The sequence below is a fragment of the Camelus dromedarius genome, chromosome 12 (assembly GCF_036321535.1).
Source record: "Camelus dromedarius isolate mCamDro1 chromosome 12, mCamDro1.pat, whole genome shotgun sequence".
NCBI classification, from domain to species: Eukaryota; Metazoa; Chordata; class Mammalia; order Artiodactyla; family Camelidae; genus Camelus; species Camelus dromedarius.
Genome location: NC_087447.1, coordinates 52477212 through 52502394, shown reverse-complemented (window position 1 = coordinate 52502394; position 25183 = coordinate 52477212). Strand labels below are relative to the sequence as shown.

The window sequence follows — 25183 nt, the reverse complement described above, 5'->3', positions numbered from 1 at the left end:
GAAGTACTGTTTAAACCATAGGCATTACTCTTATTGTCCTTATAATATTTCCTTTTATTTTTAAGGTTCTTAAATGATCTAAGCCTCAGTTTCCTCATCTATTATATGGAAATTGTAATAATACCTGTATCAATTAGCCTTTGCATGTAACATATCACTGTAAATTTTGTGTCTTAAAATGACCTTTTCTTGATTCCTGTTTCTGAGGATCAGAAATTTGGGCTGGACAGAGCTGGGTTGTCCAGCTGGTGTCCTCTGGGCTCACAACTATGGCCGCCATCTGTGGGATCTGGTTGGCTCAGCCTTGGGTCTCTAGCAACAAGCTGGCCAGCCTGGCCCTTTTTACATGATGGATAGTTTCCAAAAGTAGCAAGAGAAGGCAAGCCCACCACTCAAGGGTTTTTCCTGCCTCTGATTTCTAATTGCTAGTGTTCCCTTGGCCCCTTAGTCCGTGCAGTCATGTGGCCAACCCTGGAGTCAGCATGGGAGACTACATGAGGGTGGAGGACAGGGAGGCATCATTACTATAGCCACCTACCCCCACACCCAGCTTCCAGAGTTGCCCTGGGGATTCTGTGGTAGGTACTTGATGGCACACTGGTGGGGTGTGTATTAGTAATAGCACTTGCATATAGCAGCTGCTTAAATTGGTAGGTGAATATGCATCTGAGCAGCTTGCTACCTTATTGTAGGGAAAAGACATTACACAGGAAATAAGTGGCAAGCAATTGGCCAAAACAGCATGTAAAGTGTGGCATCATGGCTGGACCTCATAAGATACCAGAGCAGTTTCTGACATTGAGACAGCATCAGACTTTTCAGTGTTTAACCTTAGTGTATTCAAGAGTGACAGTGACCAAAAGAAACCTTTTCAGAGAAGGATGACCAGGATGGAGGGAAGGTGAGTGGAAACTGAATCCAGAGAAGGCACAGAAATACTTATCCTGAATAATACTACAACATTTACTCCTATTGTTTATTGAGTCTTTACTTATGCACCATACACAGAGTTAAGCATTGCCATGGATTGCCTCATGTAAGCCTCAAGAAAACCCTGTAAGATAGTAGATATTATCCCCATTTTACAGATGAGGAGAGCAAGGCTCAGACAGTTTCTCTGTCCAAAGTTGCACTGGGAGTACCTAGTAGATTCAAGTTTCAAATTCAGTTTTGCGTGACTTAACAAATCTTTTTTTTTTTAATCCCTCTTCTAGGCTGACCTTTTCTTAAATTTTTTTTGAGTTATATTCAATGTACAATATTATATGTTACAGGTATACAATATAGTGATTCACAATTTTTAAAGGTTATACTCCATTTATAGTTATTATTTATGACTATATTCCTTGTGTTGTACAATATATCCTTGTATCTTATTTTATCTGTAATAGTTTGTACCTCTTAAACCCCTGCCCCTATATTGCCCCTCCCCTCTTCCCTCTCCTCACTGGTAACCACTAGTTTGTTCTCTATATCTGTGAGTCTGCTTCTTTTTTGTTATCTTCACTAGTTTGTTGTGGTTTTTAGATTCCACACATAAGTGATATCATACAGTGTTTGTCTTTCTCTGACTTATTTCACTTAGCATAATGCAAGTCCCCATACAAATCCATCCATGTTGTTGTAAATGGCAAATTTTCATTCTTTTTTATGGCTGAGTAGTATTCCATTGCATATACCTATCACATTTTTTCATTCCTCTGTTGATGAACACTTAGATTGCTTCCATATCTTGGCTATTGTAAATAGTGCTGCTATAAACATTGGGGAGCATGTATCTTTTTGAATTAGTGTTTTTGTTTTTTTCAGATATATACGCAGGAGTAGAACTGCTGGGTCGTATGGTAGTTCTATTTTTAGTGTTTGGAGAAATCTCCATACTGTTTTCCACAGTGGCTGCACTAATTTTAATTGAAATTTTTATTAAGACAATTGTAGTTCCTGTGCAGTTGTAAAACACAGTACAGAGATATCCTGGGTACTTCATTACCCAGTTTCTCCCAGTAGTAGCATATTGCAGAACTATAGTAAGAGAGCAGACATCACAACCAGGCTATGGACATTGGTACAATCCACTCACTGTGTTCAGATTTCCCCAGTTTTACTCGTACTTATTTGTGTGTATATGTGTGTTTACTTCTATACTATTTTATCATCTGTATCCAGTCAAAATCGTGAACATTTTCATCACCACAAGCACCCCCCTCACTGCCCTTATATGGCCACACCCACCTTCCTCCCACCCTTAACCCATCCCTCACTCCTGGCAACTACTAATCTCTTCTCCATTGCTAAAATGTTACCATATCACAAATGTTATATAAATGGAATCATATGGTATGTAACCTTTAGTGACTGAATTTTTTCACTGGGCAGAATTCTTTAGAGATTCATTGGTATCATTAACGTATTCCTTTTTCTCACTGAGTTATATTCCATGGTTTTGCATTTATGTGAACATTCACCTGCTGAAGGACATCTGGTCTGTTTCCAGGTTTTAGGTACTATGTGTAAGACTTCTATGAACATTTCTGTACAGGTTCTTTGTGAAAGTAAGTTTTCATTTCTGAGGGATAAATGCCCAAGAGTGCAATTGCTATGTTGTCCAGAAAATTGCCTGTTTACTTTCCTAAGAAAATGCCAAACTGTTTCCCAGAGGGGCTGTACTGTATATTCCTGGGTGTGCCAGGTTCTCTGCATCCCTGCAGCCTTCAGAGTCATCACTGGTTTTCATTTTAGCTATTCTGATGGGTGTGGTGATATCGTGGTTTTCATTTGCATTTCCCTGCTGGCCCATAATGCTGAACATCTTTTCATGTGCTTCTTTGCCATCTGTTATCCTCTGCAGCGAAATATCTGTATCTTTTGGCTATTTTCTAATTTTTTTTTTTTTTTTTTTACTGTTAGGTTCTGAGAGTCCTTTATGTGCTCTAGATGCCAGGCCTTTGTTGGACATATGGTTTGCAAGTAATATTTTCTCCCACTCTGTAGCTTATGTTTTCACCCTTTGAACAAGTCTTTCACAGAGTACAAGTTTGAGTTTTGGTGAGGTCCAATTTTATCCTTTTTTGGGAAGATGGTGCTTTTGATGTAAAGCCTGTGTTTTTAACCACTGTGCTTCACTGTTTTCTAGACATCATGACCTGGAGAGGAGGAAATAGGCTTGTTTGTGTTAGGGTCAGCAGGAAGGCTCTTGAAGGAAGTAAATTTCAACTCACTATCAGAATGAATTGGCTAAGGCCAAGCTTAGGGGATGAAGTGTGTTCAGACTAAGTGTTGTTATCAGAGGTCAAGCAAAGCCTGGCTAGTGATGTCCAGGTGGACGCCAAGGGAATGCAAGTGTCAGATGAGGCTGGGGCCCACTGTATCCTTTATGTTTCCTTCTTACTCGAAGAATCTAGGAGAGTGGTGTTTGAATTGATGCATCTAGCAAAGATACCTCCCAGGGACTGTCCAGGTTGCAACATTTAGAAAGGCTTTGGGTGGCCATCTGGACTGTCTCCAGTTTGGGGCAGGTTGAGCCAGACTGAGCAGGAGGTGACCAACAAAGCCACAAGGTCTGCAGTTGTCCTCTCTCCGGATAGAAGGCACCAGGCCAAGGCTTAAAGGGCCCAGTCTCAAGAGACCGAGACTTCTTCCTCACTCTTGTCCCCCAGATGTGTGGCCCCCTGCCCCCCCTCCACCCCAGCCTCCTCTTCTTTGCTCGACTGCCAAGGGGGATCCCTTTCTTTATGGCACTTATGAGGTTTCATTACCGCAGGCGAAGTCCTTTGAGGCCTCAGATGAAAGGGACCGGGGCTGTGCAAGGCTTGATTAAGCGTGTAGGACTCTGGGCACAATTGGCTCCACGAGAGGCTGGTCCTGCCTTTATCCATCTCTAGTTCTGTGTGATGTACAGCAGCTAATTGTTGAAATAAAAATTGCCTGACCACCCAGTTTCTGGTAAGAGGGCCCTAATATGTATTAAATCTGCCTTTAGTTATTAGAAAGGGTGGCAGCTCCAGGCAGTTGGACTTTTCCCATCATTGTGGGCCTTTTTCTCCATCTCTGAGACTTGAGTACACAGAGATGTGAGTGAGATTCTGCCAAAGCCGCTGCTCTCTCCCTTGCCTTCCACCTGGACATCCCTTTGCTAACATTTGTCCATTGCCAGCACCCCTCCTGACACCCACCAAAAGGGGCTTTGCAATCTTTGCACTTTTATGGAACCCCTGGCCCTTGATAGAGTGCTTTGAATTCTTCTGTGTGTGTGTGTGTGTGTGTGTGTGTGTGTGTGTGTGTGTGTGTGTGTGTGTGTGTGTGTGTTTCTGGGAACACAGAGGCAGACCTCAGGCATGAATTACCTGAGACCTTCTCTCCACCACACCACCCCATGTTGCAGAAGAGAAAACTGAGGCTGTAGAAGGAAACAAGGTGAAGCTGAAGGCTCCTAGCTCTTCACTTGCTGGCCATGGCTGTCAGCAAGTCACAGCCTCCAGTCCTCAGCTCCCTCCTCTCCATACTCATGGGCAGCCCTTGGAGGACACAGCAGTTGCCACCTTCATACATCTGGGAGTTGGGGTTAAACTGTGGGATCGAGGGAGTTACTGTTAAAACCAAGAGTCTCGCTGTTTCCAGAAGCCTGACACTAGTGCCCACTTCTCTGCGGGGCTGGTTTTCCTCTGCAGCCCACCCCCTTGCAAAGTAGAGGCTGAACACAGGAGCACTAGGTAATTACAGGTTAAGCCTTGGACACAACAAGGGGTGTGCGATTCATCAGCCCGACTCTCTCCCAGCCCCTCATTGTCTATAATGTGGTCCCAGAACAAATTCACAGAAAATCAGAAATCTGTGCAGGGCCTTGGGCACTTTTTACAGAGTTGACACTCTAATAATCTGGGTTTCAGGCTTGATCCTTAAAAGGGTTTTCTTGGGAGAAGGAAAGAGTTCCCTTTCAGTGGGGGCCGCACTGCAGAAGATACTGTTTCTCAAGGTATTGTTCTGGAGAAATCGAGTCCCAGCAGAGAGCTCACCCTAAGGCCCTGGTGGGTGTGGCTTCTGAGAAAGCCCCAGGGAGCTGAGCTGCCCCAAGAGAAAACGGGGTCGGGTGCAGGAGAGTGGGGTAGGTGGGGGACACGCAGACGGCACCAAGAAGTTCCCAGTGACTCCAGCCAACCCCACGTGAGAGGCTGTGGACAAACCTGAATCCTTTCCTCTCCCTGTCCCCTGACAAACTTCTGCTTGGCCCTTCCACCTCAGCTCGAGACACCTAAGCTGGTGTCCCTCTCTGCCCTCCAAGTGTCTGTATCAGCTGTTCTTTGTGTTCACTGTGCTGGAGACACCCGTAGGTGCGTCTGCCCTCTGACTGCATCTGGTCAAACTATCTGTCCCCCAGTCTCGCCCTGGATCTTATAAAGCCTTGTTAGATGGGAAAGAGGGAGTGAGACTGATGAACCCGGGGAAAGGTCACTGGGAAGGTGAAGGCTTGAAACTCATACGAAAGAAAGATGTTCAGTCTGAAGACTCAGGGACACACAGACTGGTCCCGTCTTCAGCCTGGAAGGCTACTGCCACGTAAATTGTTAGAACTATTTCCTGAGACCGCAGGGAGCAGAGCTGAGGCTGTGGAAGGAGGCTAAAAGAAGGCAGATCCCGCTCTGTGTCAGGAAGCACAGTCTCACAGCCAGTGCTGTCCCTGGAGGTAGTGAAGTCCCCAGCTTTGGGGGTAGAGGGACCACTTGGTGGGGAGGGACGAAAGAGGTTCCAACAACCGATGGGATGTGAACCAGTGGACCTTTCATGGTGCTTTCACTCTTAAGACAATAAATACCACATTGTCTGACTCTAAGATGCCACCATTTGTAAAAGGGAATCACTGGCTGGTAGGTAGCTTTGGGAGAGGGAGACTACAGATGGAGGAATCTGGACACCACAGCCTCCATGACACCTCCTGCTGGTTGAGGGCCAACTGTGCCCCCTATTCTGTGCGTGCTCAGCCCTGGGGGGGGGGGTCAGGGCTGCTCTGGTGGGGGCTCTCCCTGCTGGGATCGGAAAAGTGGTGTCTATACTAACCACCAGCCTTTGATGCCTGACCTGTGACAAACCCTCCAACAGAAGGGCAACATGACTTCTGTGGGCAGTGGCACCAGCTGTCCCCTGCCTGCCAGCCACTGATTAGGGATGTCCCTAAAGCTAGGCTGGCCATAGGGTCACTCTCCACCACTTTCCCTGGCCCACAGTGCTGGCTTTCTGTTTGGGGAAACGTGGAGATAAAGCTGTCAACGTCCTGGTCAGAGGCTAACTCGAGCCATCAGAAGAATTAATACTTCTTAAAACACAATATGAAAGAACAAATAGAACATTTAAACAAATTAGAGTAAGAGGTGACCTGTGTGAGAAGCAGGATGAGTTCCGATGAAAAGCTTGAGCCCAAGGGTCACACAGACCTAGGTTGGAATCCTGGCTCTACCCCTTCCTTGCTGTGGTCCTCTGGGCAAGGCACTTAACCTTTCTAAATCCCGGTTTCTTTCATCTCTTAAATGAGAATGGTTCGGGGGCCTGGTGAGGGTTAAATGAAGTAATGCATGTAAAGACCTTGCCTTTAGTCACCATTATTATAATCACTGTCTCACTGTTTTAAAAGGCAAGGGGTTCCCTAATATGACAGGGTCAGAGAAATGTGCTCTGGGGGCACCACAGGGAGCACAGAGAAACCAAATTCCAGGTTTGGCATTTTGTGTGAACTTGAGCATCACTTTGGTACTCTGAGCCTCAGTTTCCAAATCTGTACCATGGGGAGAACAGCACCTGCCTCTCTGGTTTGCATGTAGCCCAGCACAGTGCCTGGCCCAGACCAGGTGCCTCTCTCCCCGGCATTCACCTGCACATCGCACTGGAGTTGAAAACAAAGGACTTGCAAGAGCAAATTTGAAGGATTAAGGAAAGTAAAAATTTATGATGGCTTTATATACACACATATATAGATACTGCCCGGGACTTATATTTTACAGAACACATTTTAGCTCTGAACTATTTATGAGCCCTTTTGACACACAAAAAACCTTAAAATATCACCGTGTGCTTATGCTAAGGAAAACTTATAAACTTTAGTCCAGTAGGAATTCAGTCCATTTCCTGGTTCGTCTCTGGTCATTACTGAGCTTGCGAGGAAACCCAGGGAGGCAATAGCCCCCATTTCCCAGAGGCTTCAGCGGGGGTGAAGGTTCGTGGGCAGGGCTGTAGTCTGATGGCGTCTCCCTGTGAAGGCTTCGGGCCCCTGTGCCTCATACGTATTGCTGGAGCCCAGGCGTAGCGCCCAAGTCGGCTTCTTGAGTTTCTCCCAAACACCAAAAGCCTTTCCCCCATCTCCTCTTCTCTCCCCAAGCCCCACATCCTTGCCTTTCTTCCAAGCCAGCCCCTGGCCCCCCCAAGCATCAGGGCCCAGGAGAACTAGGTGGAGGACACGCTCCCCCAGGATCTCTAGACCCCGGCTTTCTGCCACCTGCACGTTTACATTTTACTGTCTGCTTATGCTACAGTAGTTCGTGGAAATTCCGTTTTATTTTTCCTACCAGGCTGCTCACTCCTCACTTCTTAAGCCTGATTGTCAACCTGCTTCCCTCTCTGAACTCTGGACTCGCCCCAGCCTCCCGCGCCCTGTCCACTTTCATCCCAGCCGTGACCTACAGCGGCCTTCCTCAAACTGTAGGTTGGCCACCGTTCATAATTCTGTTTTAGTCAAAGAGAATAAAATAGAAAATATCAGATTCCATCCTTGAGGAAAGGTTAGGACTGGTTTTTGGAAGTTTTGTTTTCAGTTAGACATTTGTAGACTTATCTGTGTACCAGATTGTGAAATAAATATATTTATTTAGGTCAGAGAAAATAGGTAAGTCACAGATCTAGGCTTCTTTTCTTTCCTTACCTCAAAACCATCTGGCCCTGCTCACTTTTACTTGACATTCTTTGGTCATGGTTTAGATGTCACTTTCTCTGGGCAGTGGTCCCTTAATTGCCCCTCCATCTTTGGCCCACCTGACCTAGGTTAGGGGCCACTGTGGTTTCCTTCCCCTTCCTCTCTCTCTGTCTGACTACCCACTGTCTAGAAGCTCCAAGGAGCAGGAAGTTCACTTAGTCTTTTCCACCAAAGCTGCACACAAGGCTTAGAACAGCAGGGTAGAAACTCAGCTTCGGGGGGAAGGGGGGTGGGAAATGGGGGCAGGGAGAGAAGAAGGGAGCCCCGTACACTATGTGTTACGTGTGTGCATTTCTCACAGCACTTGGGAGAGAAGAGGGCCTTAGCAATTATTTACCAAATGAACTAACCTCTGGTACTAGGTGTGCAGTACCTTTCTTCAGGTTTAAATGTTTTCTTCTGATTCAGATCTAGACCCTGACATTCAGAAGCCATGTAATCTAGAGCAAATCGCTTAATCTCTTTGAGCCTGTTAACCCATCTGTAAAATAGGAGTAAATAAGAGAAAATATAAAATGAGAGGATAATATCTAACCTGTGTAGTTGTTGTAGGGATTAGAAATAACATGCATGAAGCACCCGGCATGAGTTGGCATTCAATTAACAGTTGTTTTATGGTCCTCCCTCTTCCTATCACCACCCTCTGTCTTGAGGCACCTGAAGAAGAGTTTCAGCAAGCAACAGAGGGTGTGCGTCTGGGAGAGGTGGGCTGGGGTGGCGGGTTGTTCTGTGGGCAGTGTGAGGAAGCAGAGGCAGAGTCAGGAAGGGTCAGGCTAACGGATTTCAAGGGCAGCGGGGAACCTGGAGGTCAGCAGGGTAGGGAGGGACTGACGTGTGTAAGCATGAGCCTGTGGGGGTGCTCCTGTCCCCCATCCAGGGTGGGGGTCGCAGGTCTGAGCTGGTGCCCTTCCCCAGCATTGCTCCCACCCCTGCAGGGTCTCAGCATCAATGTGCTGCAGACCCTTGCTCCAAGAGTAGCTTTTCACCGTCACTTCTTTCATTCCAATCTCTTCTTTTTCTCTCGATTAAATGCCAATCTGAGTGTGAACCATGACCGATCTCCCATCTGTTCAAAAAAGTAAATATTTACTGAATTGCTGTATTAAGATGAAAATGGAAAAAAGTAAAAAGGAACTGAGAGCAAGGCAAATGTTCTCCTTGCTGCCGCTTTGTAATAGGGAAGCCATGAGTTTGGGGACTGTGTTGTCAATAATTTGTAATTACTGAGCCTTTGCCTCGAAGCCCATGTCTTCTGTCAACAGGTACACACTGATAAGAGACATAGTCATCCACCAATTTAACTGCCAAAATATGTCTCAGATTTATTAACATCCATTTCTGAGGGGACGTTCCCTTCTATAGTTATAACTGACACTTAGCTGGAGCCTTTGAAAGCATGCCTTTTAAAAATAAAATGTGGGGTTTTTTTAAATGATAATAATGGCTCATAAATATTGAGCACTCATTATACGTCAGGGATCAAATGTATCAGGGACATATATTAATTCATTTCATCCTCAGAACAACCTTAAAGGTTGGTACTGTTTCACAGATAAGGAAACTGAAGCACAGAGAGGTTAAATAACTTGCTCAAGGTCACACAGCTTCTAAGTATTGGACACATACTTAAAACTGAGGCTGCCTCTGAAATTTTAAAAAAGTGCATCTAAGCAATGCCTTTAATTCAATCTTACATGTACCTAGTACACATGATCTAAATTTAACTACCTGTATTTTATATTACTTAAGATTGATAAGAAGGAATGAAGTAGCTGCCAAGTAGTTTTATTCATTCATTTACTCAGCAGACATTTCATGAGCACTGGAGATGCCCTCATGGTACTGCTGTCAAAGGGTGATGCAGATGTGAAAATAGCCCATCTAGGTAGGTGGAGGTTCTGTGATGGAACAGCACAGCATGCACAAAGGTGTACAGTCCTCAGAATTCATGGCCAGGAAAGTGGCTCAGTGAGCAGACCAGATGGAAAAGAGCCTTTAGTTTTGACCAAGAAACTAGAATTCATCCTAAAGGCTCCACTGGACTGCTAGAGGGACAAAAACAGGGTAATGGCATGATCAGGGCTTAGGAAGTTCATCTGGCTCAGTCCACAAAGGCAACACCACCTAGGGGTTACATTCATGTGCTGAGTTCAATCGCCTGGGTCAGAATTGTGGCTCCATCACTCAAGAACTATGTGACCTTGGGCAGGATACTTAACCTCAAACTTCTCATCTGTAATGTGCAGAGAATCCTAGTACCTATATCATGGGGGTGAAGTGAGGATTAAAATGTTATCACATATAATTACAGTAAAAGTAAGCACTCAGTAAGTATTAGCTACTAAAAACAAAAGTATATTGGCTATTATTAATATGACTATTAATATTATGAATTATTAGTGACTAATTAATTTTAAAATGGCTAAAATTAATTGAGTGCTTGTTATTATTATCACCATTACTGTCACTTGAAGGGATGGGTCAGAGGTGAAGGGCCGGAGGGCACAGAGGCAAGGCAGCAATCCCCATAAATCCTCATCCACATTAGACTGAGCTGTGCTTTGGGTCAAAAGCCAGTATTAGATCATGATATAAATTTAGGAAGTTATAATCAGGCTTTTTTTTAAAAAATGAAAGAGAATGAAATAGGAAATATCTGAGCATATTGCTCACTGTGCAGTAACTTTTGTGAATTTTTGGTTTCCATTTCACACATATAAACACACTCACATACATAAATGGGTGTATCAGATCACAATGAAAGATGTTTTTCAAATTATGAAGCTCAGACAAAAGATTCTGCAGATCCTAGAGTAGAAGTTTTCATCACCTGTCTTCCCTGTGGTCCTGTCCCTCAGGCACTCAGAGGACCATGTCTTATCAGTCAGTGCCAGGAGGCCTAGCGTCAAGAGGGCAGCGCTCAGGGCCCTGGGTTGGGGCCCTAGTAAGATGATTTCATTTCTGTGTATCCTAGGTCAAACCCCTTGTCCCAGCATGAATTTCCAGGGGTATTTTGAGAATTGAATCCCCCAAAATGTCATTTATCCATCTTGACTGGCTCTAATTACCACCCTAAGGCACTGTAGCCTGCCTAGTAATGCTGGCTTTGCCACTAGCTCACCATATGGCCTTGGGGAAGAAACAGGATGGCCCTGGGTTACTGGTGCCCCCTGTATAAAATGGGGGTGAACTTACTTGTCTTATATACGTCGTGGTTATTTTGAGGCACCAGTAAAGTCACAAGTATTTGCACTCTTGAAGATCATGGAGAACTATGTAGAGGGAAGTCTACAGCAGATCCATGATAAATCCCAGAGACATCAAGTGGTAACCTCAGACATTCCTTTGCCAAGCAAGTGATGCAGATTTGTAGGTTAGGACACATGGCCCTGTTTGAGTGGGTCTGGAGAAGTCTTTCACAAGACAGACAGGTTGCATAGGTGCCTAGCTAAGACCTGCCCTGGAGAGGGCCCTTGGGGCCTTGCTTGGGAGGGAAGAGAGCATCCTCAGGCCAAAGGGATACTGATACCTCTAATGTCCATGATCAAAGGCAGAACTCGGAAACCGCTAGCCCTCAGAACAAAACTGACCCATCAGTGTGTTTAATTTGGCCTGTATGTAATAATGAATAACATTTTTAAATCATTCATTTTACATCCAAGTCCAAATTTCTAGCTTGTCTTAAAAATTCATAAGACCTCCTTCACTCCTATGTGGCAGCGTTGGCAGGCACTGAACACTCACTGCCCTGTCAGAGGCACCACCCCGAGCACTGAGACTCCTTAATGACAGATCTTGCTCTGTTGTTTCTCTAATAGGATAGTGATGCAGTAGAATGTTTTGTATACCCATGTTGCTCTGAAAAGTGGAACAATGAAAGAACTGAGAAGGTAGAACATTTCAAGTAAGAGCTCTCATCACACTTCGTGCAGGATATTCTGCTGACCTCCTGGCTTTTGTAGAGGGCTACGTTTGCTACCCTAGAGCCAAAGAAAGACATTTGGAAGGAGAAAAAGGGTGCCATGTCAGCTTAAAAAAAAAAGTGTCAGTCTAGGGCAAAAGGGCCAAGATAGGGAAAAGAGGAGAAAGGAAGATAGGAGCTTTCCACCAACTAGACACCCTAGCAACCCTCAGACATATGCAGGAGGTATGGATGGTACCTCTGATGAGATGGACTAGTCTGGAGGTGAGGGAGTTCTCCGCTCGGCATGGTAGTCAGGGCCAGCCTCCCTGAAAGGACATTTTGTGTAGTGGGAGGGAAGGGACTCAACAGGGCATAACAGAACAGGAAAAACTCAGGTTTTAGAGCCAAACAGACCTGGCTTCAGATCCTGGCTTTGTTACTTAACCACCTCCATCACCTTAAAGGAGGTTTTGGAACCTCAGTTATCTTATCTGTCAGATGGGGATTGGTTGGCTGGCTAATTTAACAAATCTGTATTGGGGGCGCCTGACTTTACTTTCTGTGCTGTAGATCAGGAGTGAGCAGGTAAGGCTGCTGCTCTCATGGTGTATACATATTAGTGGAAGAAAACAGACGGTAAGCAGGTCATTATTTAATTATCTGGTGGTGATAGTGTGTATTAGTGATTTATACCTTGGCTCATTTCCAAAAAAGGTTGGAGACAGTACTAACATCTCGTGACATGTGACAATTTAATGAGAAAATATATGCGGAGTGTGTACCCCTGTGCCTGAGTATAGTCATTCATTTTACAAATTCTTAAGGAGCTCCGGTTCTGGGTCAGGCCCTGTCCCAGCTGGGGGCTTGATGGAAACAAACACGTGATTCCCATCTAATGGGATCTGGAAAACCAGTGCCCTCTGGCCTTTGTAGGTCAGCTTCTTGGATACCCATCGCAGTAGGGGCGGCTGAGGGCATCTTCACGGTGGATAGGCGGCGTAGCAGAAAGAGAAAGGAGTCATCATTCCAAGCCCCGAGTACAAGTTCCCCGTGCCACTCCTGGCTGTGTGACGGTAGGGCGGCACCGTCACCTCCAGAGGCTGAGGACCCTCGTCCACAGCACTGCAGGGAGAATCGAGGTCCGGGGTGGACCCAGGATTGCCTTTGCCTCCTGGGGCTGGAGCTCACGCCCTTTCTTTGGTTTCTTGGGCTCCAGACCACTCGGCCCTGAGTGCGGCGAGGACCCTGTTCGTGGATGTGGAGGAGCGCGAGCCCGAGGCCATGGACGTGAAGGAGAGGAAGCCGTACCGCTCGCTGACCCGGCGCCGTGACGCCGAGCGCCGCTACACCAGCTCATCCGCCGACAGCGAGGAGGGCAAGGCCCCGCAGAAGTCCTACAGCTCCAGCGAGACCCTCAAGGCTTACGACCAGGACGCCCGCCTCGCCTACGGCAGCCGCGTGAAGGACATGGTGCCGCAGGAGGCCGAGGAGTTCGGCCGCGCAGGTGAGGGCGGGCCAGGGGCGGGGCTTGGGCAGGCATGCGCACAGGTGTGCACCTGGGCGCACGCGCAGGCGAGCAGGCAGGCGAGCCCCCGTGGAGAACGCCGGGTCAGCACCAACTCTCCGCTGCTTTGGCACCTTTATCTGGTCGAAGCCTGCCCAGTAGTTCTTTTTTTTTTTTCAGTGCTCACCTTCCTTGTGGGCATAATGAGGTGGTTAGGAGCTGGGCTCCGTGTCAGACTGCCTGGGGTTGAGTTCTGAGCCAGCACTCGCTCTCCTCAGAGCCTCGGTCCCCACCTGTTAGATGGCCCTGAGTAGTCGCTGCTGCGCTGAATTGTTGTTGCGCTTTGTTACCTAAAGCGGTAAGTGTGACGACGCCAAATGCTGAGTAAGTCTTAGCTATTAGTTTTGTTATTTGTTTCTGCATTTATTCATTCAACAAACACATCTTAGCACCTTCCTTGTGTCGAGCGCTGTCCTGACCTTGAGAGGTAGATGCGCCTGAGATAGACCTAAACGTTTAGTAATGTGGGGATATCCTGGTGCCTCATTCCCTCACTTTCACTCCACACACAGAAGTCACTAAAGTCTATCCATTCTACACCAGAATAGCTTTCACATCCGTCCCTCTTCTCTGTTCCCTCTGCCACTGTCCAGATTCAGGCCACCATCATCTCTGGGAGGGTTGACTACAACCCGTCTTTACTCAGTGCTGCCCCTCTGGGCCATTCTCTGCACTGCAGCTAACGTGAAGTTTGGAATGACTGCATTGCCCTTCACATTAGCTCCTTAAACTGACCTGAGAGGGCTTTCCCCAAATCAGTTTCTCCCTGGACTGTTTTATCCTCTGCTTCTCCACACCCCATCACCCATGCTCCAGCCCTGCTGGACTGCTCATTATTCCCACACCTGCTGCAGTGTATGTTCCTTGCCCTGGTGCCTCAGTAATTCTTGTTTTACTGCCTGCAGAGCTTTAAGCCCTCTTCAGTGTCTGGCGGGTCACTACAAGCCTCTGACAGTTCGTGCACCCCATCCTAATCATGCCTGGCCCTCTTCCCTTCCACAGAAAGGGCTAGCTGGGTGTTGTGCTGTGTAATTTATATACGTTTTGGCATTGTTATTTCCTCCTCACAACAGCCCCAACAATTCATTCACACAAGATCACAGAGGGAGGAGGAGCTGGTCACAGACATGCCCCCAAATACCCTGAAGCCTACCTGGCCTCACCCACAGGCCTGGATCCACGTGAAAGCTGACTTGTTAGCTAGGCTGCCTCTTGTGCTTTAAAGAAAAAGGATCTTCAGCTGTGTCCCATTTCATGATTAACAGCTGATTCTGGCATGAGACAGCTCTGGATTTGAATTCTAGCTCTGCCATTTTTATTCCCTTCAGTGTCTTCACCTGGGCAATGGGATAACAGTGATGCTCCTCATTGTAGGGTGGGGAGGGAGGATTGATAAGGACCGTAAGTAGAGTGCTTGACACTTGCATGGAGCAGTCGCTTCATAAATGCTGCCTGCTACTAATTGTCACCTCTGGGCCTCAGTGAAGGGAAAGGACAAATGGTGTCAGAGCCTTCCTCCAGCTCTGTCCTCCCCATGCTTGTTAGAGCTCAGAGAGCCCTGCCAAGCCCAGCTTGGCCCACATTCCACCCTAGCACATGGGATTCCAGAAGGAGCCCCTCTTATCTTCATAAATAACAAACAGGAAACATTCTCAGCTCACAGGGAGGCTTGAGTATTGAGTTTACAAAGTTCTCTCCTCATTACCTCCCTGGAGCATCAGAAATCCTGTGAAGCAGCAGGTCATCAATTATCATCCCATTTTAAAGACAAGAACACTGAGGCCTGGGAGATGTCACCCACCTAAGGTTGCACAGGTAGATGTTGAACGAATTAAAGTGTCAACACGTGATCCAGGCTTCTCCAGAAAGAGGCCAAAGGGACTTAAAGCAAACAGATCACAAGAACTTCTCACATTTGATGAAATAAGTCTTCTAAACTCACATATCATAGGGACTGGGCTGGCTGGACAGGATCCCTGAGCCCTTAGCAGCAGCCCTCACCTTGCATCTGTCCAGTTCTGGGCTGTCTCAGCTCACTCATACTGATGCTGAGTCTGGCTGCTTCAGAGGATATGCAGGGCAAACTGTATGGAAATCAATGCAGCCCTGGCTGTTTATTGCAAATGAATTTGATTTTTCACTTCATGTAGCAGTCATTCTTCATAACATGTGACTGGCCTCCCTTGAGAGGGCCAGCCCCGAGGAGCAGGGAGGTGGGCTGAGGCAGGGGGAATGGTGGCAGAGAAGGGAGGGGGACAGGACAAGGGTGGGCAAAGACCAGAGGGCATCAGATGGGGCAGCCAGGGAGTGTGGTGTGCGGGAAGGGTAGGAAGCTGACCGGGGGATTGAGGCTCCAATTGGGAGTTTTCTTCTACTTAGGAGGAGAGCAAAAGAGGAGAGCAGACTAAAGCATGGCATTTAGGGGTGATACTGAAAATATTTAACTGGCTCTGGCCAATGAGAATGTTGGCTTAGCTAGGAGCTTGAGCCCAGAAGCCCCTGCTGTGCAGCCTGCTGATGTTAACCATTAACCGTTAAGTAACTAGGTAGGTGGTGTTTATAAGGAAGGGGCTGGAAAAGGCAGAGCCCAGGCTGGGGACACTTGATGGGGAGACCGGGCATCAGTTATTTGCCAGCCACTGTGGACCGATTTCATACCTTTAACCTCAAGCCAAGGCTGTGCCAGCATGAACCACCCCTCCCCCTGCTGCCAGCCTCACAGCTTTCCCTTCAGCAGGTGTCCCAGCTGGTTTCTCCCCTCACCTTCCCTATCCCTTTCCCCTTCTCCCAGAGTGCAACCAGAGTGTGTGTGTGCAATTATTTAACCAGCTTTCACTGAGCACCTACTCTGTGCCAGGCAGGATGGGTGCTGGACACAGAGCTGACTAGGACCCTCGGGGAGCACAGGGGTTACTGGTAATAGTAATGCACACGATGGTGAGAGGAGCCCATCTCTGCTGGTCTCCTCCTACCTGGCTGCCGGTTCCTTCTCCCTTTCCTATGTCCTGGCCCTGCTTGTAGGATCCTTCAAAGCTCAGGCATCCACCTCTTCTCTCCCCCTACTCCACCCTTTGCACTTACTCTCATCCGAAAGCCTCTCCTCTGAGCTCCCACCCAGACACCCCACCCTCTGCCTGTGTGCTCCCAGAACACTCTCTGGGTTCCTCCCACTTTGGACTTTCACCCCTAATCATGGTTTGGGTTGTGTCTCCCCCACTAGACCGTGAGCTCTGTAAGGTCAAGCTCCGCGCCCTGCTCATTGCTGTACATCAGTTGAGGCCCCAGCACAGCTTGGATTGGTGCTGGTCTAAGTCCATCTCCCAGAACAGTGGGTTAACCGGAATGTGACCCTCAGTGTCTTCATCCGCCCACTCCTCATCCCCCCAAACACTCGGAGGAGGAGAAGCTGTCCCCAAATAGACCCTGAATGAATATTCAGGACCAACATCAAGGCTGTGTTTCCCATGGAAGTCAGTATTCCCTTTGTCCCTCAAACACTGATCCCTGAGGGAACCCCCCTCATCCATGTCTTCCTGGCCTTAGGCCTTCCCTGGTCCTCGAGAGACCTGTCAGCAGCCTACCCTTGGCTATGTGCTTGGATCCCAGGGTTACTCCAGAGCCTGCTGACTTCTGTCACAGCCCACCTGGCATGAGCAAGCAGAAGGCGGAGCCTCCCTCCTTGGGCAAGGCTCAGGATCTGGGCCAGGGATTATCTTCTACACTTTACTACTCCAGGCTTTCCTGACCTGGCTGGGGAGCCATTGACATCTCATGGACGAGGCTTCTGCGCTGCTTGGGAGTGCTCCTTGCTGGCTGGCCCTCCCTGGACTGGAAGAGGAGACCTGAAGCCTTCCATCCAATTTAGCAGATCTGTATTGAGCTCGTGCTGGGTTCTGGCTTGAGTTTTAGTCACAGGGATTTCAGAATGAGCAGGATGTGGTCCCTGACCCTGTGGGACCATCTACAGCAGAGGAGCCAGGCCCTTCAGTGGTTCGGCTCTGCAGGATGAGCAGGGCTGGGAACTCTCAGAGCGAGCTCAGAGGAAGAAGCAGTGACTTCTGCACAAGGTGTAGGATTAGGGGAGACTTCCCAGAGGAGGTGCCCTTTGCACTGGGCCTTCTATAATGGGTGTGGAGGGTTTGGGCTGATGGGGAGGGCACAGAGGGAAGGCCCGGACATGGAATACCACAGCGAGCTCCAAGGACAAGAATGAGTCCCGGGGTAGGGGTCAAGCTTCTGGTGGGGAGACCACCCGCCAGCACCCTAATCCAACTCCCCTGCCTTTCCTCCCAGGTGCCAACTTCACCCTGCGTGAGCTGGGGCTGGGGGAGGTGACACCCCCTCACGGAACCCTGTACCGGACAGACATAGGCCTCCCCCACTGCGGCTACTCCATGGGGGCCAGCTCCGAGGCCGACCTGGAGGCCGACCTGGAGGCCGACACTGTGCTGTCCCCCGAGCACCCTGTGCGGCTGTGGGGCCGCAGCACGCGGTCGGGACGCAGCTCCTGCCTGTCCAGCCGGGCCAACTCCAACCTCACACTCACCGATACGGAGCACGAGAACACAGAGACTGGTGAGTGGCCCGCTTGGCCCATGCTGGGTACTGGGGTTCGTGGGGCTGGGGTTTTAATTACAACATTGATCCTCTGCTCCATCACTTGGAGCTCTGGTGAAGTCGCTGGAAAATTGCTTTGCTCTTAGTGGTCAAAAGGCAGAGCCTCTTGCACAGTCGCATGAAATACTGGCCATTGATGACAGACCAGAGATTGGGTCTCTGCCCTTTCCTTCCAGATTAGAGCATGCCTAAGGGGCAGGGTTACTGCTGACAAGGTGCCTGTGTCCAGAAAAGCAGAGGGGCCAGGGGTTGCCCATCCCCCACAGCTTGTCCTCTGTGGCGTCAGCAATGCCTGGTCCTCCAGAGCCCTGCTCACACAGCCCTCTAGCCCGCACGTGACCAACCACCCTGGCTACTCGCCATGGTGCTGCCCCCGCCACCAGGACCTTATGCCGATCAGAGGATAGCTTTTACACAAAAATCATCATGTTGGAGTAACTTAAAACTCATGGGTTTTACTCCAGCTTTCCCAAGATGTCATGTGCAGATTTGGGGAAGTGCCGGCTCTGGACTCTATTCCACTGTCATCTCTGTAGCCCCCTCTTCCAAGGCCGGAGAAATGCTATGGAAGAAAAAGATGGCAACGTGTTCACATACCTCCTTTTTATGGGGAAGGAAAGGAGCTGGGTTTCAGAATGTTCCTCCTTACTCTTGGACCTCATTGGCAGACCTCTGAGGGGCTCTGAGTTAGACACAGCCCTGCAGCGGGCCGCTGAGGGCATCTCCCTTTTGGTGGTGTCTTGTGCCCCGCCAGTCTCTGGGCAGCTTTGTGGATGAAGTTCACATAGAGGAGGAGGACCCTGCTGGAGTCTGGCAGCAAAGGCTTAGGGAGGGTGGCAGAGAACAGGACAGCCTCCTTGCCTGGGAGAGGGCTTTACTTCTCAGGTCCAGTGAGGGGGTCTGCTGGTGCTTCTGAGCTTCCCAAAGGTGGGAAGGGAGTGGAGGAGGGCAATCTGCATGAGAACTGGAAGAACCAAGCCAGCACCAGTGCTCCCTACTGGTCTCCAGCTCTAAATGCAGGATCCTGTGATTCCTGCCCAGGTGTGGGAGGAGTTGGGGTGGGCAGGGAGACACTGGTCTGAGGTGAAGGCTTAGGTGGGTTAGTCTCTAAAAAGGATGCTCCAGTGGGTTATGCATGACACAGTCCCAGATTTGGGATCAGGCAGGAGACTTGGTAAGGTCAGGGGTCAGGTGGAGAAATGTATCACCTAAAAGAATCAGGTGCAGCACAATTGCAGATATTCATTCCATCGCTGCTGCTGGAGAACTCGGAGTTTTCCCTAGGGACCCTCGCACCTGTTTGAGGGGTATGGAGCAGCAGGTCCCAGATACCAGCTTGGCAGTGTCACCCTCCCCTGACACCAGCCCTGGGAAGGGTCCGTGACTTCACCATCTGAAGGAGTTCCCCTCTCTGCGGTAGGGCCATCTACACTCCCTCACCCACCTTCCCACCTAGACCCAAGCCCAGCTGGAACCCCTCCTCTCTCCTCCCCACCACACTGAATTTGATGTGCAAGGCCTGTATGGAGAAAATGGTGTCTGACTAGGGGGCAGGAAACCTCAGTTCCATCACTGACCTGGCAGGTGCATTGGATAAGCTAGATCCTTTCTCTGGACCTCAGTTGTCCCATCTATAAAATCAGTAGTTAAAATGAAATCAGCATTCCCTGTATTCTGAGAATCTTAATACTTGGATCGAAGGAGGGGAAAGGGAGGTGAGTGCTCTGTGGTCAAATAATGTAGGAAACACTGAGTTAAAGGAATTTACACCAGTTTCCTTACTGCAGGACTTGTCAGAGCCTTTAATATGCTAATATCCATGCAGTTAACAAGGAGGATTTATATGCTGCATTCCCCAAGTGTCTGGTGGTGGTAGTGTTCCAATGAACACTTTCGGGGAATAAGTGAGTAGAATCATCTGCAAGCCCTTCTAGATCTAGGATTCTGTGATTCTGTGTCCTTACATTTGCACAAGAGGAAAATGATAATAACAATAATAATAGTTAATACCTGCTGCTGATTATTAGACCCCCAAGCACAATGCTAAGTGCTTTGGTTGTATGATCTCATTTACTCCCTCTACAACTCCTTGAGGTAGGTTTTTATTATCCCCATCTCCGTAGCCCAGAGAGGTTAAGAAACCTGCATAGGTCACACTGCTAGCAAGATGAGATTTGAACTCAGGCCTGTATAACTCTAAAATCTTGACTCTTGTAGCCTGAGTCATAGTGAATTTCCTCTGCAGCAAAGCACTTGGGTTGCTTGTTCGTTTGAAGGCTTCTCGCCATGGTGACAAATAATCATTTTTCCATAAAGTCATGACAGAGTGAGGCGCATACCGCCCACATTATTGTATATTCTCTGAGAGCTGAATTACAGCTGAATTAAGCCTTTGTTGGATGATAATGACACAGTCAACGAGCCTGGAGAGCTTTAGCCTTTGATAACAGGGACAGGGAGATGGCTGCCTGCTTCCCTGGCCACACCACCCTCTCCTTCTGATCGTCCATCTCCACCATGGCCACGGCAGTCTAAGCCTCACTGTGCTCAGGGAAGATGGGCAGGCAAAGGAGGTGAGCAGGTGGGTCTAACAAGTCATACCTTCCAGGCCTGGACTTCCCACCCTAGACTTCCCATGGGTGCTCCTGCACCTGTCCGCTTGCTCCCAGTTGGGAAGTTATATTAACCACTTTGTTAGACTTGGCTCTAAATAACAACAGTACCATACTGACAGTGAATGTGCCATAAGAATGGCTCCCCTTTATCCACTGCGGAGATTGACAGCTCTCTTGTCAACCTCAACGTACAACTGAGGACTGGGGCTCAGCGAGGTGACGGGTACCGGGGCTGTGTGTCTAGCTGAGAGGGAACCAGGCTCTACACAGCCGTCTCCTTCTCTCTGGCTCTCCCTCCCTTCCTCCTGCTCCTCCTACTCTCATGTCTTTCTCCCCTGCCCTCCTCTCTTTCTCTTGTATTCATCCTCCTGGCCCCAGCTCTCTCCTTTTTCTCTGATGAGAACTCAGATCTGACCATTAAGACAGGGCTGGACCCCACTGGGCATGTAAGCCAGTGCATTGCTGCCACTTTTCAGTAGAGGGAGGCCATGGCGAGGGCCTGCCCATGCATCAAGTCACTGCATATGCACCATTGCCTTTAATCATCATGACAACGCCCTGGCATTCCCATTTCCCAGATGGGAAAACTGAGGCTCCCAAAAGGTCAACTGACTTTCCAGAGACTGTACAACCAGTCATTCAGCAGGTCATCAAAGCTTGGATTTGAACTCAGTTCTTTCCGATGCTATAGTCTGAGCTCTCTGCCCACCTCCGTTTGAGCCAGCAAGAGTGTTGGACTCTCAGTTGAGAACGGAAAGACATGACCCCTGGCAGCTTCCAGCCGCAAGAGCATTGACTCTGCCTGCACGCCCAGCCTTGCATTACTCAATAGTAATTGTCAACAGTATTGATAGTGGTGGAGGCTTTTGCTGAGGTCGTGGTGATGTTGCACGTAGCTGCCATCAATAATAACTTTTATGAGGTCCATTAAAGCCAATTTCTGCCCCTGAAGGTTAATGTCAGCAGCTTTTATGTCACTGCTTAATATTCAAAATAAATACAGGATTGACTGGGTAATGTAAACACAAATCTTACCCCTCAGGGCCATCAGGCGGAGCCAGGCCTCAGGCCTCTCCTGCCGATGGGGCCACAGCAAGGAGGAGCTGGCCTCACGCCAGGCACACAGTTGGCATCTGATAAATGCTTTTTAGAAAGCAGAGGTTGCAATTTGGGCTCCATTCAGGTTGACACAGTATCTCTTCAGTAGATTCCCTCTGTGGTTTGTTCTATAGCTATGCCGAACTCCCTCGGTGTGCCAGGCAGGCATTGTTCTAGAATCCAGCATCTAGATGAATAGCTGGAGAGGGGAGCTGTGACAGCTTTGCGGCCCTGCCTGTAGCAGAGGTGTAGCTGGCAATGCAGTGGGGTGGAAGGAGGTGGTTCCAAAGTCTAACCAGGAGACTTGGTCTCAAATCCTGTCTGTGTCGTGTCCCAGCTCTGAAACCTCAAGCAAGCCCCCTTAGGTCCTGTGCTACATTTTCCTCTTTTCTAAAATGATGTGCCAGTGATCACTGAGGCTGGGAGGGGGGAAATGGGGAGTTAGTGTTTAATGGGTATCGAGTTTCAGTTTGGGATGATGCAGATGTTCTGGAGATGGATGGTGGTGATGGTTGCATAACAACATGCATGGACTTAATGCTGCCACATTGTACACTTAAAAATGGTTAAAAGGGTTCTGTATGTTTTACCACAATAGTAACAAAGTACAAAGACAGTATGTCCTCTTTCTTCCTTGAAGTGTGGCCGGAAGCCTGTACTATATAACATTTGCCAAGCGGTGTTGATCCTTAATTCATGCTAGCTATTAATATTAATTGTTTAAAGAGCTGTGAGATGACAGTAAAAGGAGCCATTCATTTTGCCCTTAGGGTACAAAGGCTCATTCCTTCTTTCTGCTCACTAGGCACCTGGGCTTGAAGGCCAGTGGGGATGGCGCTGAGCCCCAGGGATCTGAGAAAGGCATCCCCGCGGAGGCAATTGCCGGAGACCAGGCTTGGGGGCATGAAAAGGCATGGTGGGTCTGGGGAATAGTGAGAATTTTCTCCCAGCTTTAGTCCCAGAGGCAAATTGAGAAATTCAGTTAGAAAAGAAACACTGAAACAGAATCACAGTTACCCCCAAATTATCAAGCAGCCTGGGTGTCAAAAGGGAAATTACTAGTTAACCTAATTAGGCAGCCAAATTGCTTACTGAGAGTCAGTAGATTAGGTGAGCATCTCCAAGCACAGTGAGAAAGAAGTTCATTACCAATTTAACTCCGTTTATCCTCTACCCTCCCTGGCCACATGCTCATGAGACTTAGCTATTCTTACAGAGTTTTAAACTGTCATGAATTCCCTAAGCAGTCAGAGTTCTGCAGCTGCCGAGTCATTGGGCACCAGGCTCCATTTTCTAGGACCAGGAGCTGGGTTCCTTCAGCTAGAATGGGGATTACACCCGTATATTTGACTATCCTTGTTGCCCTGTGAGCAAGCCCATACTCCCTCCCAGAATGCAAAAGTGCCCAGTGTTTTCAGGGAATTAGACACTTACTGGACAGAGTTAGTCATGTAAGGAGGACTGTAAGCCTTCTAGTCCCAAAAAGGTTTGAGAAGGGTCTGGTAGAGTCAGAGCATCTGAGAATCTGGGAGCTTAGAATCTTGGAGACAACAAGCCCATTGATTCTTAACCTTTCCCCACTTCTTAGTCAAGAAAACTAAGATTCAAACCTGATTACCACCCCCTAAAATAATAAAAATAAAAAATAAAATTTAAAACATCAAAAAAAGAATGAAGGGAAAAAAAACAAAACTAAGATTCAGAGAGGTTAGGTGACTTGCTGAATGTGGCACATCTAACAAGTGGCAGAGCCAGGATTTGAATCTCAATCTGCCCTGCTCCACTGTCCATTTCCTTTCTTGACCACTGCACTCTCCAGTTTGTTCTGTTTTATAGAAACATGTTTTTATTAGCTCAACACTAATAAAATATATACCATCTGGGAGATGATTCTAGCTGTATCCAGAATATAAACTTCTTTGTCAGTGTCAGAAACTGCCAGAAAAGAAATTGAATCCATAGTCTGGTAGAGCTAATCAGAACCTAGAGATCATACCAGGCCACCCTCTAATTGTGACGTGCCAGAGAAAAGACATTTAATGTAGGTATTGCAAAGTTTTAAGAGAAAAATTTCAAGCAGTAGGAATCTGAGATGGGTTTATGGAAGAAGTGCTGGTCCCTGGGCTTTGAGGGATGGGAGGGACTTTAACAGGTCAGGAAGGGGAAGAAAGGGCATTCTGGGTGGATGAAGGCATGGAGGTGGACAATGTCAGGTATGGCCCATGAGGCTGGGACATAGGTGTGTGAGTGGGAACATGGGGGCAGAATGTGCTGGGAGGGAAGGATAGACAGGTGAATTCCCTATAATTTAACAATGATTTGTTAGCACCTACTGTTTCAGGTATTGGGATTCCAGCATGATCAAAACAGACAAAACTGCCCACTCCTCAATGGGGAGACTGATGATAAGTTAAAAACTAAATTATATAGGATGTTTCAAGATGGTAAGTGTTATGGAGAGGGGCAGGGAGTGCTGGGTGGGGGAGGGCTTGCAGTTCTAAATATAGTGGCCAGAGGAGGTGTCACTGAGAGGACGGCACATGAGATGGGTGAGGGTGCTGGCTGTGAGGATTTCTGGAAGAAGAGCCATCCTGGCGGAAGAAGGGGCAGGTACCAGGGCCCTGAGGCAGGAGAGTGTCTGGCTTGTTTCAAAGCATCAAGAGGCCAGGTGGCTGGAGTGGGGAGGTCAGAGGGGGCATGGAGCAGGCCATTGCATGGAAAGCCCCCGGAGGCTCTGAGCTGCGGAGTGACTGGGTCTGACTAATACTTGGACAGGATGGTTCTGGAGGCAGTGTTGCGCACTAGTGGGCTATGTTGAAGTAGGAGGCTACTGCGGTAACCTGGAAAAAGCATGGGGGCTCAGGCCAGGAGGAGGCATGGAGGTGGTGAGGGTGGGCTCTGTACCTGGTGAGGGGACCGAGCTGCCCTTCCCTGCCCTTCCCTGCCCCACCCTAGGGCCCCATTAGCAGTAAGGAAGACCTCAGTGTTCTTCGGTTCTGTGACCAAAATGGGGCTCACTTCTGACCCTTCTCCCCACCTCACAGCTCCTTCAGCCCAGCAGCAGGGTCCTATAGCACTGGCTTGTCCCATGCCACTCCCCGCTATCTCTTACTTAGCTCACGGCCTCGTCCTGGACCACACCCCTTGCCCAATCCTCATACTGTACTGGCTCCATCCTGCTACTGAACGTCTTGGTTTCTGAGCTTGCTGCCCGACTCCCGCTCCCAGCCTCTCCATGCTGCCCACAGGAGACTCGACATTATCCTTCTGTTATCATCTTGGCTTCCCTGTGTCCGTAATTCCAGCCTGCCTTTATGCTTAGCTGCCCCAAACTGCCTTGCTCAAGTCTGACTTGGGGCGTCCTCTCCACAGCACCACCTCTGCTGGGATTGCTTGTGATCTTGGAGCTGGTGTCTGACAGCCACTAACGT

General features: G+C 48.4%; 1 protein-coding gene across 1 annotated transcript in view; it reads left to right on the top strand.

The window, feature by feature from the left end:
• Positions 1 to 25183, top strand: part of TENM4 (teneurin transmembrane protein 4) — a 2614938-nt gene that overhangs the window by 2228125 nt on the left and 361630 nt on the right. Inside the window, exons 13-14 of the mRNA XM_064492755.1 lie at positions 13075 to 13362; positions 17716 to 17997. Of these exons, the coding sequence (XP_064348825.1) occupies positions 13075 to 13362; positions 17716 to 17997 (570 nt within the window). The remainder of the gene's footprint in view (positions 1 to 13074; positions 13363 to 17715; positions 17998 to 25183) is intronic.